The sequence below is a fragment of the Pempheris klunzingeri genome, chromosome 14 (genome assembly GCF_042242105.1).
Source record: "Pempheris klunzingeri isolate RE-2024b chromosome 14, fPemKlu1.hap1, whole genome shotgun sequence".
Lineage (NCBI taxonomy): Eukaryota > Metazoa > Chordata > Actinopteri > Acropomatiformes > Pempheridae > Pempheris > Pempheris klunzingeri.
Genome location: NC_092025.1, coordinates 15,146,344 through 15,166,559, shown reverse-complemented (window position 1 = coordinate 15,166,559; position 20,216 = coordinate 15,146,344). Strand labels below are relative to the sequence as shown.

Genomic DNA, 20,216 nt, shown 5'->3' with positions numbered 1-20,216 from the left:
TTTTTGTAAAGGGAAACAGGGCAGGCAGTGGCGACATTACAGACTAGAGGTGCACTGATGACTTGAGAGTGTGTTTGATTATCTTCACGTCACGTACAAATCTTATTTTGTGTTTTGGTTGTGTTGTGATGTTCGTGTTTGTCACTCTTTAGGACTTATCCAATGATTTGTCTTAATAAGTACACTGTAGTGCCATCCAATTGTCTGTGTATCAGGCAGGTGTAGCCTGCGTCAGTGCACCTGTAGTTTGAACTATGAGTAGTTTAAACTTTCTCCACAGAATGTGATGTCTGATGATCCGACACCATCACTGTGTGCAGCCTTTATTTTCTCTCCTTTGTTCCTGAGTTTGTGGGGTTATTGGACGTGAGCGTTGCCAGAAAAAGTGAAACAGCCTGCGCTTTCTTTCCTTTTTGTTTCTCTCATCCATAGCATTAAGAAAAACAATAAGTTGTACATTAGAGTCTCTTCAGCTTGTTTTTGTGCTTTTTCATCTTTAATCTTCTTTCCTCCATCTTCTGTGCAAATTTGAGATCAGACGAAGTTAAAGGAGACTCCCTCCATCCCGCAGTTCACTTCTGGGTCTCTGAGAAACAGAGAGAAGGGAAATTAAGATACACAGCTTCACAGTGAGCCTTGTGAGTGAGTGAGTGTGTTTGTTTTATGTGTTTATGTCTCTTTACCTATTGTAAACACTATGAAGATGATGACAGCCACACCCAGCAGCATTGCCAGACAGCTAAGCAGCATAGACAGACGCCCATACTTCCTTGCCCCCTCAATATCTCCTGTATGGAGAATGGACCTCGACTAATGGGGAAGGAGGTGATCAGGAATGAAATAATTACTTGGAAGAACAATAGAAGCAAAACACCTGTAATGTCTGAAAAGATAGTTGCACTTGGAGTAAAGCATCCCACGCACAGACAGATTGTCCTACATTGTGTTGTTATGAAGAAAGCTGTAAACTCACCACATTTGCATACCACAAGGCACATATGTTGAGCGGCACGGCGGGGCAGAAACAGGACAGCACGGCGAGCCAGAAGTAACTCGGGGGTACGGAGCCGGGCGGCAGCGGGGAGGGCAGCGGGCCCAGGCTGAGCCGGGACGCGGACTTGGGTGGGGCCGCCAGCTGCCCGATGGAGCCCGACTTTAGCGGCGATCTGTGTCCGTTCTGGTCCGCGTCCAGAGACCGGACGCTCCCTCTGATGTTGAGGGAGAAGGAGTCAGACGCCTTGATGTTGCTCTGCCCGCTGGGCTCCGTGGTCGCGGTGCTCAGCAGCTTCTCCGTGTCCTGGAAGTCGGTGGGATTGGAAACTTCCCTCTCGCCGAGGGCGCTTTTCCCAAAGGCAGCATCAGTGTTGATAGCCATCACTGAACAATAAGAAATCTTGAAGTCTTAATGCGTGTCTGACCGAGCCGCTGTCCTGTAGATGCAGATGCTGAGGAGTCTTCCTTCAGATGTTCTCCATTGGGGGTCATTAGATTAAATGTTATAAATTCAGAGAGCCCAATACCTTCAAGGCAAGCTATTTAATTAAGCAATCTAACTCCATCAAAATTTCTTATTGATGAGCGAGATGTTATTGATGTCTGAGTCCCTCTCGCGTTTAGTTGGCGGAGGGAGTCCGGACGCGCGCTCTGCCTTTTACCCCCCCCCACCCCCCACCCCCTCTCTATTATGTAGTGAGGTATTACCGCATCCCTTACATCTCCACAGCACATCCCCAGTGTCTGAGGCCTACTTATGCACCAGTCGAGGCGTGTGACAATGCAAAAACAACAATTAAACCTCTTCTGAAGTGAACACGCGCGGTGCGTAAAAGCTTTCCATTTACGCGCGGGGTGCATCAGCTGGGTCAGCATGGAGGACGGGGCGCAGGGTGTGTGAGGGAGTGAGGTGCACACTGTAAGGGCTCTGCTGACTCAGAGCCTTCTGTAAAGTCATATTCTGACATTTTACAGCGTTCAACATTCATTCGAGTTTTACAAGGTGCCACATAAAACGCTCTGGCCCCTTTAAATCATGATTCTCGCCTAATATCAAAAGCATGTGAATAGTGACACTTGGCTCCACATTAACCAGCTACAATAAAGCCCATTCCTACTGATTAATGCATCAGTAATAATTATATAACCCATTCTGTATAATGAAAACTTTAACACTGCATTTCGCAGATAATATTTCACTTCAGTAAGAGCAAATGTGAATGTTTACTCCACCACTTTCCATCACAGACATTCAACAGGACAGTTTTAGTCGTTCATTCATTGGTGCTCATCGACTACATGATTATTAATCTGTACAATAAATTCCCTTGAACAATTTGTGATTTGGTCAGTGGAGTTTTGTTTGTGTTGAACACGTCCAGGATCATCAAATAATCGTTCGTATCAAAATAAAAGTCAGTCTTGTACTTAAGTGGCACTACAGGCCACCAGTTTATTAAATAGCAGGCGACAGAGACGCAGTGAGGATTTCACACACTTTCAATCTCACTGGATGAATTTGAGGGTTAAAAATCATCCCTCCGGGTTTTGCCCATTTAACAAACTGCAGATTTAAAATAATCTAAATCCACTTTAGGTGGCAATGAACTAGTCTGACTGACTTTAACTCCCTCAGTTCTCTTAATGGAGATGTTTTAGTTCGTATGTCCGCAGTTTCACCGTGAGTTCTGCGCCATCTAGTGGTGATTTGGAGGAACTGCACAAAAACCCTGAAGTTGAAGGTTAAGTGGAGCAACAACAATCAATTTTCACCTCATCTTTTCTAATTCTATCTGTACTTTCCTAATGATCAGTGTGCAAAATATTCATACTATTACCTTTTCAGTCTTCTGATGTGATTTGTCTGATAAACGCGAGGAAACGCTGAGTGCAGAGTACTGTATGTGTACCGGCAAAGTCAGATTTATATATGGAGGACCACTGAAAAATGACAAGCATTTCATCTGACAATTACGATGATTGGGCCATTTTATAAACTGATTTGTGAACCTTAAATTTTTCCTTTATCAAACCAATTCAGCTAAATGTAATTAAGTAATAATTTAACCTGCTGCTGAAGCCAAATGTATTAAGTTGAAACACTGGTGTGAAAACTTATGTCTTATGAACATTATGTTTCAGTGAGTTATCTCAGTACTTTCCTCTGTTTGATAATCTTGTGACTTCGGCAGTGAACGTGCCATGAAAGTTTGTGGTTTGTGAAAGAATCCCTTGAAGCCGCCGGGATGCCTGTAGAACCCGAAGAAGTTATTTCTTTCTCCATCTGTTTCACATCAATACGTAACAACAACCTTACAGGATTCGTACAGTTCTGACTAAATGTCAGCTGGTTGACTTGTTAATGTGGTGATCAGCCACCAGAGAACAAAGACTGTGAAGTCATTGCATATGTGAGGCCACTTGACTTCAATTTTATTTTTAATTTAATTTACTCTGATCTTTTTTGTTCCCGCTTAATGGGTTCACTAGAGACTTGAAAGTTAAAAGGGATCAGTGTGACGCATTTTTGCATATTGTGCCTCTTTGTGTGTGTGCTGTTATTTCTGGATGAGAAGGCCTTCAGTGCTGGTATGTGTTTTATTGTCCACAGTGTGCAGTTTTGTCCACAACAATAAACCTTTGAGTCTGAGAGAATATTTTATTCTTTATTGCAAGAAAAAAAAACACATCACAGACAAACTTTGAGGGAAAAACAACATGTGTGGCCACAACATAAATATTCTATACTGCCTAAAATGGAAATATAGCTTACAAGTCATTAACACAGGAATATAAACAATGATTAAAGTCCAGTCTGAGTGCTGAGCGTGTGAAACAGTCTTCCTCAGTCCTCTTCCCACCAACCCCCATCCGCTTCCTCTTCTTGAGTCATCCGGGGCAGGGCTGACCAGAGCAGTTCTTCAGCTGGCAGCTTTAGCATGCGTACAGGAACATAAAGCTTGCCAGTGAAGAACTGCTGTGTGTCAGCCATTCAGGGCCAAGGGTGAGGGAGTGCTGGGAGTCAGCCAGGGAGCGTGAGAGTTCGAACCAGACAGCCCGGAGTGACGGACAGCCCGCTCAGAGGCACAAATCACGACTCCTTCTCTTCCCTTTGTCTGTTGTGGGTGCACATATTCCTGCAGAAAGAGAATAAGAGATTGCTTAAGTTCCCCTCCAAACTCCCGGCTCCAGTAGCGTGGGTAAGAGTTGGCCCGCAGCCAGTCGCACATGTACAGTTAGTGGGTGCAGTCGAGCCACGGTGTGTACGATCAGCTGTGAATAAGTGGGTGAAATGAACTGATCTGTAAGAATGACTGGAGAGATGCACACGAGATCATGCTTCAGATCACAGAGAGGGACACGTGCAACGGCAGCTCAGCTCTGCCTCTGCACGTCATACCGTGCCAGCGAGAAATTCTTAGATACTCTCTCAGTTATGATGCTCAAAATCACAGCCCGGGCCTCTGGAAATGCACTCTACTTTTTTTCTTCTTTTTTTTTTGTCAGTTACCGTGGTTACGAAGCACGAGAGCGAGGCGATGAAGAGGAGTAGACAGCCTCTAACATGAAAGCAGAGATCTTGGAGTCCTTTCAGAAGTCCAAAGAACTATTTGTTTTTGATTAATAAAGTGAATGATCAGAGGGAAAACCTGTCAAGGAGGGTCTGACTAAGCTACAGGTATAACAAACGGAATAGAGGAGCTGGCTTACTGAAAACAACCTGTTAATGTGGAGTTTGTGGTGTGTTCAGGTCTGTCAATAAATTCGAATGCTCCAGCTGAAATGAACGGGCAGGTTCACATTGAGGAGATGGTAAATATACATAAAATCAACCTTGTATAAATTAAAGCCACTATATGCATTATTTTTAGATTAGACTGTCATGAAATCTAGTACAGAGCTTAATGGCTCCCACATGATGAAGCCTGTCACGTTGGTGATCCTCTGACTTTCCCTACAGCACCACCATGAGGCTGACATTTGTGGTTTTGAGTGTCTAAAAACGATTATCCATGAAATTTGGTGAACACATCCATCGCTTAATAAAACTGCAATCAGCCCAAAACATAATATAATAATAACAATATAACATGACCAGTGAGGTTGATCACAACGACAGTTTGAAAACGGACCACTGGGAGACTAAGACGCACAAAAGCTACAGCAGGTCTGTGCCTTCGAAGAATGTAATCTGGAGGTGATCTTGAGATATTGGGGGCACGCTCCACTTGTCTGGTTGACGATGAGTAACACATGCTGTGCATTCCTGCACTGAGGAGAAGCCACAATAATGTCAGGTATTTGAGTGTCCTGTAGCCTGTAGCCTGAACACAGCAGGGGGGGGCGCGCTGGGTCACAATCAACAAGATTTCAACAGGAAATTTTACAGACACCGCTGTAGGGAGGAATCATTTTGTCTCACACTCGGCTTGGGTTTTACTTCAGCATCACCCTGAGAGGACCACAGAGTCATTTCCATTCAGACGCATAACTGATCAATACAAGAAACACACAGGCTCTACACGGAAAAACACTTCCAAGGTTTTCTTCCGCCTCCTGACAAATTTATCTACATGACAAATGTCAAAATATTTTTGAGGTGGGTGAGTCAGCGTGCAGAGGCCCCGACTGCCTGTTCTGACTTGTGACTGATGAACACTGAAAAAAGAAGCCATACTCATAAACTCCGCTGAAAGAAATGAGCCAGCCATTTTCCATTAAAACAAATCAAAGTCTACTGGATCTGCTACAATCAAGTGATCAGTTAGCCATGTATTTGATTAGTGGACTCCAAAAAAGGCGGCCATTGATTCCAGTAAGAGTTGCTGTGATGTCTCTCCTCTCTTTCAGAAACTCATTAGCCTAAAGTGGTGTTGCCTCTTGGCTACTCGTCGTGTCACGTGAGGATGCACATCACTGCTCTGCACGGAGAGACAAATAGGTGCAGACTGTGATAGCCTAGCTCGCTAATCCTTAACGCCAGCTTGTTCCTGTCCTAAACTATTGTCATCATTAGCCCTTAAAAATCCACTATGGGTAGACAGACCTCTGCTACAGAGAATTTCTACTTGTTGCAGTACCGCTGTTGGCCACCAGGAAACAAGCGTCTGCAGCCACGATGGCGCCTCTGTGAGGCTGTGCTCCAGCGGCAGGGCGGGTCGTCCAACCTGCATGTCAAAGTGTCAGTGAGCACTGAACCCCAAAGTGTGTTTAAGTGTGTGTGAGTGAAAGGTTTCCATTGGCAGCCTGAAATGAATGTTATGTGAATGTAATGGTAAAGACAAGAGAGGTGCTGCACAAGCACATTTACCATTTAAATGCTAATGTCATCATGCTTATAGGCTCACTATGCTAACAAGCTAACGCTTAGCTGGTAATAATGATGATGTTCATAGTCTTAGTCTAGGATATTAGCATGCTAGCATTTGCTTCTCAGCAATAAACACAAAGTACAGCTGTGGCTGATGGGAATTACGCTAGTTTATAGTACAGTAGGTATTCATAAACTTGGGTCTTAGGCTTAACAGTAGGTCATAAACTTTGGACCACCAAGGCTATTACAGTTCACAGCGAGGGGTGCATGACTGTGTGTCTCCATTTTCATGTCAATCCCTCTGATGGTTGTTGAGATATTGCAGGCTGGCCCAAACCACAGACGAACAGAAGGGCATTGCCATCCCTAGACACATGGAGCAAGCGTTTCGCAAAGTGAGCAGCAGATCTCGCAAATGGTGGAACTTCAGCAAAAGAAGGCCGTGATTCGTCACATAAGTCTCATGAAGCGAGCCACCACCCTCCTCCCCCACAGGCCTGCACAGACGCTCCTGCCACTGTTGGTCTGAAGGAAGCCAGGGAAGAGGACGTACAGTACGAGTCATAACTGTTGACTATGGCTGCCACAACCTCAATCTGAAACTGAATTAGTTATTTGTTCCATTGCGTGCCAGTCCCTCCGCAGACAGTGACTGTATCTTTATGGTCACAATGACGGCCAGTGTTGAGCCCCCTCGGGTCTTTTGCTGTGCCACTCTTTCCCATATCTCTTCTCCTTTTTTTTTTGTCTTTCCTGACTCGTCTGTCCTCTCCACCCTCTCTCTCTCGGTCAGATCAGACTGTCCTGCATTCCTGGCATTCCTGCTGCGTATGTTAGAAATTCCATCCAGCTGCTGTGGGCTCGCACAGTCTCTTGCACTCCTTCTTTTCCATCCCTCTATCCCGCACCCACCTCCTCTCTATATGCTCGTCTACATCTGGTCTGCCCTGGACGAGGCGGACATGGCTTCGCCGTCAGGATCACCTTCACCTCCACCTCCACTCTGTCTTTTTTTTTTTTTTAAAACCTTTTTTAGCACCTCAGACTTCCTCCTCTCTCTCTTTCTTTCTTCCTTTCCGTCTTATCCGAGCGAGAGACTCATACAGAGCCACATGACAGCCAGCGTGGACGGCCTTGAGACAGGCTTTTATACATGGGGCAACAGTGTAAAAAGAGATAACATACAGTCTAATACACAAAAGACTGAGCTTATCTGGGGCTGTGGACGTGCAGTCGCTGCCACTGCAGGGAGGATAAGAAAGAGGAAAGACACACTGGAGCTGAACGGGCAGGATGTGCGTGTCACAGAGAAACAGCAATGATGGTGTGTAAATAGGAGGGTGTGAATGTACAATGCCAAGAGGAACTATTGACATTTCATCTCTTAAGGAGATTTGCCTATGGAGCCTCGGTACGACTCAGAGAGTTTGAAATTATTCATCTAGAGCGCTTGAAATTGTGTATTAGGGAAAAGATGCATAATAAAAGGCAGATGAGACGGGTAGACAGGTAGACGCAGCACACACAACAAAAAGCCGTGTGATGGACATACAGACCTCTCTCTTTTGACCTTCTCATGTTTTAGGGTCATGTTTTAGGATACGACATGAGACGACGAGATAAGACGCCTCAATCATCAGTCTGACCGTCAGCAAAGCAGCTACGCAGGAAAATATGGGAAGAAATGCAGAATTATCACACAAAATGGCAGAGCTGCAGATTTGCATACTGCTGCTATGGCTCTGCGAGTGGAAACGCACGATAATTAAATGTTCTCCAGCTATCACACGTATCAATTCAGGTGCATTCCTTTGCTGTGGGTGTGGCCCAGCTGGAGAACGTTTACTGCCCCAGATTGTAGCTTGTAATACAGTCTGATCATTTTAGACTGGGAATGGGGACAAAGACAGGGAAAGGGCGGTGGCCTTGGCAACACGCTGATCATAGTGCAGGGAGCCTCTTCTTATGCTCTGCTGCTCGCTGGTTGTGGGACTTTAAAGGCTATCTGACTTTAACCCTGAGTTCACTACAAATAAGGAGTGTGGGTTGTTTTTCTAGCTAAGAGGAATAGCCGAATGCCATTCCGAATCCATGACATCCTGTGAGATGGTAATGTGCTGCATGAGGCCTGTAAGCCTGTCCCCGGGCAGTCTCTGCCATTTTGTTTGAAAGAACTGGATTCCCCCCCCCCCCCCCCTAAATGAACCTACATAACACATCCCTTCTTGCCCCATCCTCCCTTGACAAGGCACGCAATAGGAATGAAGGGTGTAACCCAAGTTGAGCAAGATGGCTTCACTTCTGCAAATGTAGGCAATAAAACAGCACGAGAGAGGCTGCTTCTTTTGCCTGCATGCAGGGCAAACAACGCATGTGGACAAGATGAGTTGCTTTTTAACCGACACCCTGTCATCCTCATGTGATCCTCATCGACAGGGTGGCTTATGTCACGCTCTGGGTTGCAATGGCACAAATGCGGCTCGTGACACAGCCTATTGCGCATTCCTACCTGCACACTGAACTCTGGCTGTACAATTATGTAAGACGGGCTCCATCGATGTAACATGCACTACACTAAGCCCCCCCCCCCTTAACTATTCATCCCAGAGAAACACTGAGCATACATCACTGCTTTTAAAATGCTTTATAGAAGTAAAACTCTACAAAGAAATGTTGGTTTATGACTTAAGGAGACATGAGAGATAGAGAGGCCTGAATATTTTGTTACATCACCTGCTTCAGGAATGTGTCACTGATCCTTACAAACATCCACAGTAACATAAACTGTGTTCACACACGTTCATTTGAGTAAAGATCTGCCAGATGACTGCTGGTGTCACTGCATTTCTGAGGAATGACTCGGCCCCAGCCGTCTTCCTGATTTTCACCTATCCCCTACTTGAGCACAGGCTTTTTTCTTGGCCTATAATGAACTCAGCACATTTTAAAAAGGGGGCTGCAAACGCTGACACTTTCTGACAAGTTTGGATTTTATTAATGCAGACCTCAACTTCCAACTGCAACAGCTCGTTATGGCCTGGAAATCCAACATTTGGCAGTTAAGCGCTTCTAAATGACTCAATGAATTCTCTGAAGGCCTGAAGTTTTCCTGATTTTCTAACTGTGGCAGCCACAGTAGGTTTAAAGATAATGTAAAAACAAATCTGTAAATCTGTTAGCACTGATAACAAGCCGTTTGTGGACCTTCGCTGGCTTTTTGTTCCCCTCCGTATTAATTTAGACGTAATTCTGACTTTTTAGCACATTTCATGCAGCCCTTTAGCTGCTATCTGCCTTTGTGAAATAACTGCATGTGCAAATACTCCATGCAGCACTTTTAGAAAAGCCTCTGCCCACACTTTGACTGTGTCAGTCATCTAAATGTTTCAGTAAATGTTTGCATGAGCTGGGGGGTTGTGGTCAGATTTCTAGGGTGCCATATCATATCACTTCCCCAGTGTCAGCAGGCCTGGATGATATGATCTAAATGACACACATACACACACACACACACACACACACACACACACACACACACACACACACACACACACACACACACACAGGCCTTCAGCCAGAACTCCTATAACATCAAATCTAAATCCTCGAGGATCTGACGACGCCAAACTGAACAGAAACCAGAAATCAGACCTGCAGAGGTGAATTTTACTTGAATAAAGTCGTGTTAAGGATGGTTTCCCAGTTGTCGTTTCCACGCAAACTGGGTCATCAAGCCGCCACAGGCTAAATCAGGCTGACAGGAAGAAGTATTTAGCCAGCAGAGACGCACAGACAGCCTCGCAGCCTCACAGTAATACGCCCCACCTTGACCACCGGCCGGGTCGCTCCTGCGCGGACAGCCCATCTGGACGGAGCGGCGGAGTTCAGGCTGCCTCGCCCACCGCTCGGCGGAGTCCTGGACCTTCAGCAGGGTGTGTCGCTTGTCTGTTTGTTTGTCCACGACAGAAAGCGGTCTGGCAGCATTTACTAATCAGGCGGTGAGTCTACTTTACAGCGCAGCAGCAGCAGCAGTGGAGGACGCAGCGCAGGACTTCAGCCCCTTTTACACAACTCCTGCTCCAGTCCTCCCTCTCTCTCTCTCTCTCTCTCTCTCCCCTCCCTCTCTCTATCTCTCTCTCTCTCTCTGTCCCTCTTACACACACACACACACACACACACACACACACACACACACACACACACACACAAGTCAGACACACACCCGGCTTCCCACTCCGATCAGCTGGCAGCGTAATGACGTAGCAGCCACGAGAAGAGGACGTCAGACTCTGCACGGATCTGACGTAAAGAGCTCCTCATTAATGCAGTTTTATTTTATTTACAGCGCGTATCATCTGTCTTATTATTATTGTTTTAATCTTACATCGGTTGCATGTGTTTGTATTCACTTTCGTTATTTCTATTGTTTTAATTATCTGATTTTATTTCTGACTCATAGTAGTCCTGAAATGTTTTAATCCTGGTTCATTATTATTATTATTATTATTATCATTGTATGAAGAATGACCATAGGAAAGTGAGGTTTTGGCATCACAAACATAAAAAGAAATACATACAAACATTGATCTGTCTACAGGTTTTATTATAAATCTATCTTTATATATATAAATCTTGAGAAGTGAAAGACACAGAGACCACACACAGTATTGATAGAATTAATATGAATGTACAGCTGCAGGACACCCATATCTTTTCTGCATTTAACATCCAAAAGTTCAATGACAAGGCCACTGGTTTGACCTCTGAAGTTAAAAGCCAGTGAACAGCTTTACTTTACACACACCCTCACGACATGCCGCCTCCAACAAGCCAACAAGCAGACATGAATGCTTGCAGATAGTTATAGTTTATGCGTCTGACTGCCTCAGACTGCTGCAGTCACTTTATTGTCCCTCCACAGCTCCTTACAGGCTTCCTCTTCTTTAACCAAATATGGATTTTCTGACTTCTGCAACTGTCAAACCATGGCTGTGAGCAGTCATTACACATCCAGGCTTCAAACATCTCCTCAGAAACAAAGCTAGAGCCCTGGACCCCAGGGGCCACCTGAAGACTCAGGTTCACTGGGTTTGACACTAAGCACCAAACGGCATTAAAGTGAGACTATACAACTTTTTTGGGAATAAATAACACATTCTTTCTCATACAAATGAAAAGCTAATTTCCAAATAAAACACACTCTTGCCCCTTTTGGTACACTTTACAAACACTACACTAGATAATGCTGTGTAACTAGTTGGCCTGGTTTAGCTATCATCTCTCATTACATGCGCTACTGCCATGCAATATTTTAGCATGTCACAGATTCACATTTCAGTGTTTTTTTAATCACAAAAGTAAAACAAGATGATTGAAATGTACATCCATGTCGTACATTACACGTGCAGCTTAAATGCAGCTTCACTTCTGACTGATGAGAGTCTGAGGGAGAATGAAAATAATGAACCGTAAACATTTGAAAGGTTTCAGATTGAACCTGCATTTCACTGCACAAAAGCTGCACTTTGTTGAGACACAATCTGAGTCTGCAAATGGCCTCCGGAGACATCAGCAGGTCAGGGTGAGCATGTTACTCTTTCAGCGCTGATGCACATGGACACTCACGCAGCTCTAAGGCCTCCTTTTCTCTGCCTCTCTCTCTCTCTCTCTCTCTCTCCCTCCTGTGAACTGGGGTTCGTCACTCTGCAGCTTTAAGGTTGCTGCAGTTTGAGAAGCTGCTTCCTCACTGTCACCTGATCACAGAGAGCACACACAGCAAATCCGCACGAGACCAAATCCGCTGTCTCATCCTCTGCCTGTTTTATAACAACTTTTTTTTTTTTTTGAATATGATTAGGTGAAAACCACCAGCCTGGTTTTGACCGTGGTAAATTAATTCATTCCTTTTGAATTAACACACCTCCCACAGGACTTTAGTGACCTCCTACCTACCGGATATGATGCTGTTTCTGTGGAAATGTTAATCAATCCAAAGTTCCTTCAACCTGTAACCTTCGCTGCCCACTGATTCAGTCACAATGTCCTTTTTAGGCGTTTGTGTAGGTGGAAGTCATCATGAATCAGTGATCAGCATTATAACACCAAGAGGCGACATCATTTGGGCTCAGCACGGAATATAAGATAATAACAAGAAAGATAATAAATGATATCTCTCACAGTGTTTGGTATGAGCGAATGATTTCCATGCAGCTGTTGTAAAACAGGCTGTTGTAAACATGGCAGCCACAGCCGGTAGACTTCTGTCCTTCGGTTAAAATGCTGAGATGTTTGTCTCACCTTTGAGGCTATCCGCTGTACCCGTTCACCGCTACAGCGTGGAGTTTTCCAGCACTTGGCGAGGCCATTAATCACACTGTCCTGGTGTTTGAGGACAGAGATCACAGGAGAGCCGCATTCACTGGCAGACAGAAAGAGGTGAATAAGAACTTTGTGATCAGATTGGTGGCAGAGGAGTCCCTGACCCACTCTGACGCCAGGGTGGTGTGATGATAGAGGTGGACGAGCACAGGGCCGTCCCTACATCAACCTGGAAAAAAGACACAAGAGTATGGGAAAGCAAGCATCACACTGTTGGGAAGGACAAAAGATAAGCAGAGGGGCGAACTCCAAACCACAAAACATGAAGACATAATGGGTGACATTAGTAGAAATGAAGATGCAGAGATACTATGTAATTATAATACATCGAAAACTGATAAATGGATAATGAAATAATAATATATGGACTGTATGCATATTATGATGAAATCTAATTACATCTGTCCACTTTTGAGATTCATAAAGACATAAAAGTGGGCACATGTGGTTATTGTGGATTATAGTTCAAGCAGAAGCTCATCACCTAAATATTAAATCACATGTCTTTGCTTCTCTGTATAAACCGCAATATTGGCCAATGAATTATATATGTCTGTCACATAGCTGGTAGTTCATTGGTTGGGGTTTAAATGTCTACAGGAACATTATTATATAACATTTACTTACTCCAGGTACCAATAAACCCCAAAGAATAAGCTGTACTCTAATCTTTTGTCCATCTGCACACCAGAAGCGAGTTTTCCTGTCCACTACCTCCCCCCTCTGCCCCCCTGCCCCCCTGCCCCTGGACTGTAGCACACCCATTACACACAAGGACTCTGCCTCAGCTGTTTTTGCACAGACTTATCTAATAAGCTGTCACGACACTGCACAACCGCCACTGATGTATATATGTTGATTCTATTTATTCTTTATATTTTTCTTTATATCTTCTTTCTTTGTTTTAATTTTTTATTTATATGTTGTTAAGGTGAGAGAGAAACGGTATTTAGATTCTTCTGTTTGTCCTTGTACATACAGGAAAATCCTTTGAATCTTATAGCTCTCTGAAAACTGTCTGTACTGTTATATACTGTACAAACAGTAATACATACATTCACTATGATTTGGCTGAAATTTCCAAACAAATTCTACTTTTGTGCATTAGCAGAAGAGCTCTTGTTGCAAACAGTCTTGCAAGCAGACTCCAGTGCACTTTACTGCAACTCCCGATCTGTTTGTGTGATGATGTCCGCACCAGATGGAGAAAGCGTGCGAGTCACATCTTCCCCCACCACCGCCTGTGACTCGCAAGCTCATCAGAACAAGACGTGAGCAAGGGGGCCATGGTCCACAACACATAAAAAACAATCACATGCCCTAGTAGAGTTAACGGTGAACTGAGGATCAAAGGTTGAGTGAAAACTCAGAAGAAAAATGTCGGCTGTCGGAGCCAAATGTGCTTTACGTTGACCATAAATGATCCATTTTGCTTCTATCAGCATGTGAAATTTGTGTTTGTGGTATCCTGCCAGCTTATTCTGTCACTTTAAAGAAGGGGGCCTTTGGAAAATACACCTGTATCATGCCTGCACCTCACTGTGAACTCTGTCACTCCTGCGTGGATAAATGTTACGTGTCTTCTGTGACTCAGCATCATGATTTATCTTCCCTCTTCCTGTAGTTCTTACTGGAAGAGCTCAGATATGTGGGGGAATTGCAGAAGCAGGACAGACTTGTTTGAGCTGAGGGAGCGAGCCTATTCTTAGCGCTGGTGGGTGTATGGTTTAATAGCAGACAGAACATAGCATCCAAGCGCCAAATTTAGTCACCAACCAATTATTTGAAAGGTTACAGTGTGTGTAATACTTAACAAAGGTGTGTGCTTCAAAGGGATACACTTATTAATGTGATAAATTCAGCGTGTGTGTGTTTGTTTCTGTGTGTGCAGGCATGTGATGTGTGTACTGAGGACTGGATTCTGCAGAACAGGAATAGGATGGAAACTCCCTGGGAAATACCAGGCTGCGTGCCGTGTCCCTGTGCAGCGATTTAAAAGGACATGGTTTTATAAATAGTTTGAAGTTCCTCAAACACCAGTAAAAACACAATAGTATACAGCTATTTTTCAATTAAACAAATCAGTGCAGCAATATTATTTTTCAGCCAATATTAATAAAAGCATGTCAGTTTCCTCAGACAAAACAGTCCGTCAGCAGCACAAGATAAATCAATGATGGTGTATTTGCCTTGAAATAGACTTTAAAGCTGCTGTAATCATTACCTTTATGTTATCAATGGATCACATGAGATCACCTGACTTTACCGTTGTCCTCAGCTCTGCTGTGCATTACAGCGTGTTTGAGCTCATTGTTTTAGTTTACTGGGTCTGTAACTGTTTTAGCATCCAGCTAATTTCACTGGAAAAGCCCTAAAAATTCCCTCTACGCTACCTGCCCTGCACAAACCTCAGCTGGCATCAGATATTGTCAGCGACTAGCTGGTGAACATAGTGCGGATCTTTCGCTCAGAAGGTGGTGGAGGCCAAAAACAGAGCTAAAAGGAGGGTGAATGTTCGACTTAGATTCGTCAAGTGAACAGGGCTCCAAACGAATGTTGCTCCATTTGTCTGCTGGATGTGTAAATAGGCAAATGTGATAAGGTTATGATATGTCCGTGTTGTTTGTGCTGCCCTGTGGTTGTCATACCAGACCAATAAGGTTTTATCAGTAAAACCTCTGGGTGTGTTGAATTGAGCTAAGGTGCATTTTGTTGCTTATGAGTGTACACCTTTTTTTGTACAGGAAGGTCTTATTTCTTATTTTGTAAGTTACATATTCTCACTTTAAACCTTTACGGGGCACCAACGATTCAGATCAAACAAATATTTTATGAGAATACATGATCATGAAGTATTACATAAATAGATTAATATGTATATTACAATCATTTCTTCTTCTTTGCTCTCTATTATTTATCTCTACATGTTATTAAGGCCAACTGCTTCTGTTCAGCTCACTCAAAGAACTCATCAATGACTGAAGGACCACTGCCCACATTTATCCAGGACTTAAAATAGTTTGGACCTGGAGGTCTCACACTTCTCTAGTTTCATCTGATGATCATGTGTGTGTACTCGTGTTGAGATTTCATTTCACAGTCATGATGGGACGCATGCAAGGGAAGTTTTCTGTTTGGAGTGGGCAAATTCATTTTCTGTGAGAGGGCGTTTGTGCTTTTAGGTGAACTAAAGCTCAGTTATCATTTAGCCTCAATCACAGATGACCGTAAAGTTTTTCTCTACAGTCCAGTATCACATACACACACTTACGTAAAGAGTCAAAGAGCTTCACAGGCCCACTGCAGCCGCAGTCCTCAACATAGATCAAGCTCACTAACAGGACAGCCAAAGAGTATGGGAAAACAAGCATCACATTGTTGGGAGACACAAAGTATAAGCAGAGGGGTGAACTTCAAACTAACATGAAGGCATAATGGGTAACATGTAGTAGAAATATAGATGCAGAGATGCAATATAATTATTACACATCCAAAACTAATAAATAGATGATGGTGAAGTGGTCTGAGCCAGTGATTAATAAGAATATCTATCTTATTTATGACCAGTAAAAATACTTTAATTCAGGCATTCATGGTGATCATTTGGAAGTACTGATGAAAAACTTCATTTTTCGTTTTAGTTTATGTATATTTTTGTCATGCATATTTTTTTTCAGCAATTGTGCTATTTATCATTCTACATATATTCAATATAAAGTACTCAAATCTGTATACAATCTTGTTTATGACATTACACCTGTCCACTTTTGAGATATTACCTATTTCCAGCCTTTCAGGTCGAGATATTTTTAGGTGCCTGGTGCGTTCACGGACCTCGTGGCGCAACGGTAGCGCGTCTGACTCCAGATCAGAAGGTTGCGTGTTCAAATCACGTCGGGGTCAAACCTTTGCTTTGCCCACACTGTAAGTGTAATCAATCCTATTATCCATGTTATTGCATCCTGTCCAATAACACCTTACCTGGTGGTATTATCCTGTTTCCTTTCTACATGCAAGCAAACATGGCTGCGTTTGTTTTCTACTTTAAAAACTGAAAGCTGAAGTGAAACAATAAGACAGCGGCAGTGAGTGGACCTGTGAGGATAATGGCGGTGCTCGTTTCCTCCACGTCTCTCCTCTCTGACAAGGTGCGTCCTGTTGTCATGGAGACGCGTCACCGGGCAACGCTGACAGTGCAACAGCTCGGCCCAAAGCTAGCTATGTAGCGTCAAGTATTTACCTTTTCCTGCCTTTTTTGTGGGGTGTAGAAATGTTTTTCAAACTACAGGAAATAAAGTAGGGTGTCTCGGGACTGAGGGGCAACAACAGCTGGCTGCTCAGCCCCACTTCTTGTGAGTAAAGCAAGATTTCCAGCTCTCCATGGGTAGGATTAGCTAGCTTACATGTCTCATTGTAGTTGAAAATCGCTTTAAAGGCCGTTGTCGTAAATCTCCCAGTTTACTGATGTTGCAGTAAGTGAGAGGATTCATGTGAGAGGCGTTTTAACTTCAGGCACACTCGTCTTCAGACTCGGTTAACTTGCTCAGCCTGCACAGACCTTTTCATCCGCACTGAAGCCATGCCAGAGGACAAAGGCTGTGAGCTGCTGCAGCCACCCAGGAGCTCTGACAAGAAGAGGAGGAAAAAGACCAAGAGAAAGAAAGCCACCGTTTCCACCAGTCCTCCCGAAAATACAGGTGAGCAGCGATAGCCACCATGTAAACATCACAGTTTGAACAAAAGGCATGCAGTCAAAACAGTGTGAAAGCAAATGTGCTTCTAGTTTCAAAAGTAAAAGTACTTATTATGCTGTAAAATGGATATAGTCAGTGTTACTTAATATATCTTTTTATTACTTTATTTACTGCACCCTAATCTGTAGCAATGCATCATATTTTATTAACTCAGAACAGGTTTTCTATGCACAATTTAATCACTAAAACTTATAGTGGAGTAAAAAGCTGAAATGCACTGAAGCAGAAGTCTAAAGCAGCACTAAATGGATGTACTCCAGTAAAAAAGTGACTTAGCATCATACTTAAGTACAGTGCAAATGAATAAATGTGCCACTTATGTTCCACCACGGCTCTACAATAACTTGATAATCAATTAATCTCTAATAATCCAAAAAGTATCAAAATGTCAAAGTGGTTCAAGCCTCTTAAATATGAGGGTTCTCTCTTTGTTTCATATTATTTTAAAATATTTTCTTTTGTTTCTGGGTGGATAAAACAAGCAGGCTGAACTTGTGATGAGCATTTTTCATCATTTTCTGACATTTTCAAAATTCATTGATTGATCAAGAAATATTAATAATGAAAATAGTCATTAGTTGCTGTCCTACATAGCACCTTTTTAAAGTATTTTCATTTATGCTTTACTGGAAAATATTGTTAAATCTGATAAGGATAGTAGTTAGGATTCAGGTTCAGATCATACATGCAAAAAATGCTGCACGTCTCGTGAATAACAGGATTCTTGAATAAGTTTTGAATATCCAATATGTAAAAGCTGTTATTCTTAAAAGCAGTATGTTTATGTGTTCTGTGGTGTTATACTACAGTTAAGTAAATACATATAACAGGCCCGTCCCATGTCTCCAGCTGGACTCAAACATGGGGCGTTGTGTTTCATGATCTTCACCTTAAACCCCTGGAAAAATGAAATCCTCACATGAACCCCTCACAAAAAGATGAACAACTGAAAATTAGATTTAAGACCTGAGACTTTGTTACAGTGAAGGAAATTAAATTACTGTGCTGCATTTCTTATTAAAAGCAGAGGCAGACCATGAAATATATATTCCTGCTGGAGTAAATGTTGCCAACAAACACAGAAAGTATTCATATAATGAAAAGCCTGATTGCCCTGAAATCTCCCTCACAGCATGCACTTATAATTAGTCATGCTGCAGAGTTGCCGAGCACTAAGTGAACCAAGAATTGGAAAAACAACTTTAAACTGTATCATCGCTTTGGCATTTTAAACGAAGGGCACTGTCAATGTACACAATGTAAACACAAGTATGAGGATCATGTGCTGGTAGCAGCAGATTCCCCTCAGGGCTGAATAGGTCATTAGAGACGAGGCCCCCAGTGTCACTTCCCATCAGCGGCTCATTACAGCTCATTACTGTACACCAAGCCGTCCAACTCCAGAGGGAGTCATTAGCAATCTAAACCCTCTGCTTTGTTTGGCAGCGTGCACACGCCTACATGTTTATGTTGCCTCCCTACAGAGAAACTTCAGGCTGTGTCTTTGCCTCCTGAGACCTTGCCGCTGTCCCTGCTGCCCCCTCAGAGTCCGGGTCAGCCTCAAGGCCAGCTGCCCAAGCCCAGAGCTACCCGTAGGAAGGACAGACAACGGCTCGCTGGCAGCGGGCGGAGGAGCACAAAACACCCTAAAGATTCACAGACACTGCTAACGCCGACAAACAGAAATAGTGCCAGCGGAGCTCCGGCGCAAGGGTACGTGGCAGAGCTCAGCTCCCAGGCCAAAGAGAGCCTGAGGTGGGAGGGAGAGCTGGAGGACCCCCAGGCTGAGGAGAAGAGGCTGGAGCTGTACAGGGCCAACAGACGGCAGCGTTACGCTAAACACAGAGAGGACCGGATAAAAGAAACGCAGAATGCATTGAGACAGATTTTTCCTATAGAGAGCAGAGAAAAAAAGCTTTGACTGGATGTGACCAACAGGAGACTGTGTCGTTACTGCATGTGAGCACAGACTGAAGGAGCAAATGAGAGCCTTATGCTGTTTGTAACCTCAGGCTTTATTTGTTCACAGTTTAAAACAGATTCACTGTCAGACACAGAGTGAAGATCCTTGGGCGCCATGAAGACGTGAGCATGTTGTCAATTCAATAAAAGAGAAATGCTTTCTCTGTCACGTACAAAATGTGCATCTAGAGTGGCACAACTGTCAGCGGACGAGGACGGGTCCCCCTCCTGCTGAATGGGCCTGCTGAAAAGTTAATAGAGGATTTGTTTATTTTGTGCTTGTCAATTATGCAGCACTTCTAGAAAAAACCCACAGTTGATCTTTCAGGACTGAAACCTAATCAGAATAATACCAGTGAACCCCCCCTCATCTGCATGTCCACGGCACAGGCCAGTGAGGAGGAGGAGGGTTAAATGTATGGGGGTCACACAACACATTTTGTTTACAATGTAAGCAGTTTTCTGTCTTTCTTTCTCCTTTTATTCCTTTTTACAGAAATACCCAGAAAGTCATCCACCACAGTGTGTGTGAAATGTGACTGTAACAGTGTGCTACTATGCTGTCACACAATCCAATAAAAATCTGGTTAAAAAGCTCCAAACGTCGTATCTGTTTTATATTTTCTGATCTGTTGCACCGGTGATTTTGTGTGCAAAATCCTGAGTCCATCCTGGGATACACCCCTGTCTCTTTTTATTGATTTCTTGCTGCTCTGTATGGTTAACTGTAAAGGGCAAATTTAAGGGCAATTAAGTCTTCAAAAAGTTTAGTGTAAAGTTTAATGTCAGTGCCATACGCGTAAGGAGATCGCTGT

At 43.5% G+C, this 20,216-nt stretch overlaps 1 protein-coding gene, 1 long non-coding RNA gene and 1 other non-coding gene across 3 annotated transcripts; 1 reads left to right on the top strand and 2 right to left on the bottom strand.

The window, feature by feature from the left end:
* Positions 1 to 508: 508 nt before the first annotated feature.
* LOC139213502 (trafficking regulator of GLUT4 1-like) lies at positions 509 to 1,390 on the bottom strand. The gene is made up of 3 exons (XM_070844213.1): positions 974 to 1,390; positions 684 to 810; positions 509 to 586 (listed from the first exon to the last, which is right to left on the bottom strand). The coding sequence occupies exons 1-3, from the start codon at positions 1,373 to 1,375 to the stop codon at positions 573 to 575; spliced, it is 543 nt and encodes a 180-aa protein (XP_070700314.1). The 5' UTR covers positions 1,376 to 1,390; the 3' UTR covers positions 509 to 572.
* A 2,256-nt stretch (positions 1,391 to 3,646) lies between these two features.
* LOC139212642 (uncharacterized) lies at positions 3,647 to 10,306 on the bottom strand. Its single transcript, XR_011585400.1, has 2 exons — positions 10,133 to 10,306; positions 3,647 to 4,130 (listed from the first exon to the last, which is right to left on the bottom strand). It is a non-coding gene; the product is annotated as an uncharacterized lncRNA (long non-coding RNA).
* A 6,210-nt stretch (positions 10,307 to 16,516) lies between these two features.
* Positions 16,517 to 16,588, top strand: trnaw-cca (transfer RNA tryptophan (anticodon CCA)). The gene has a single exon. It is a non-coding gene; the product is annotated as a tRNA-Trp (tRNA).
* The last annotated feature ends 3,628 nt before the right edge of the window (positions 16,589 to 20,216 follow it).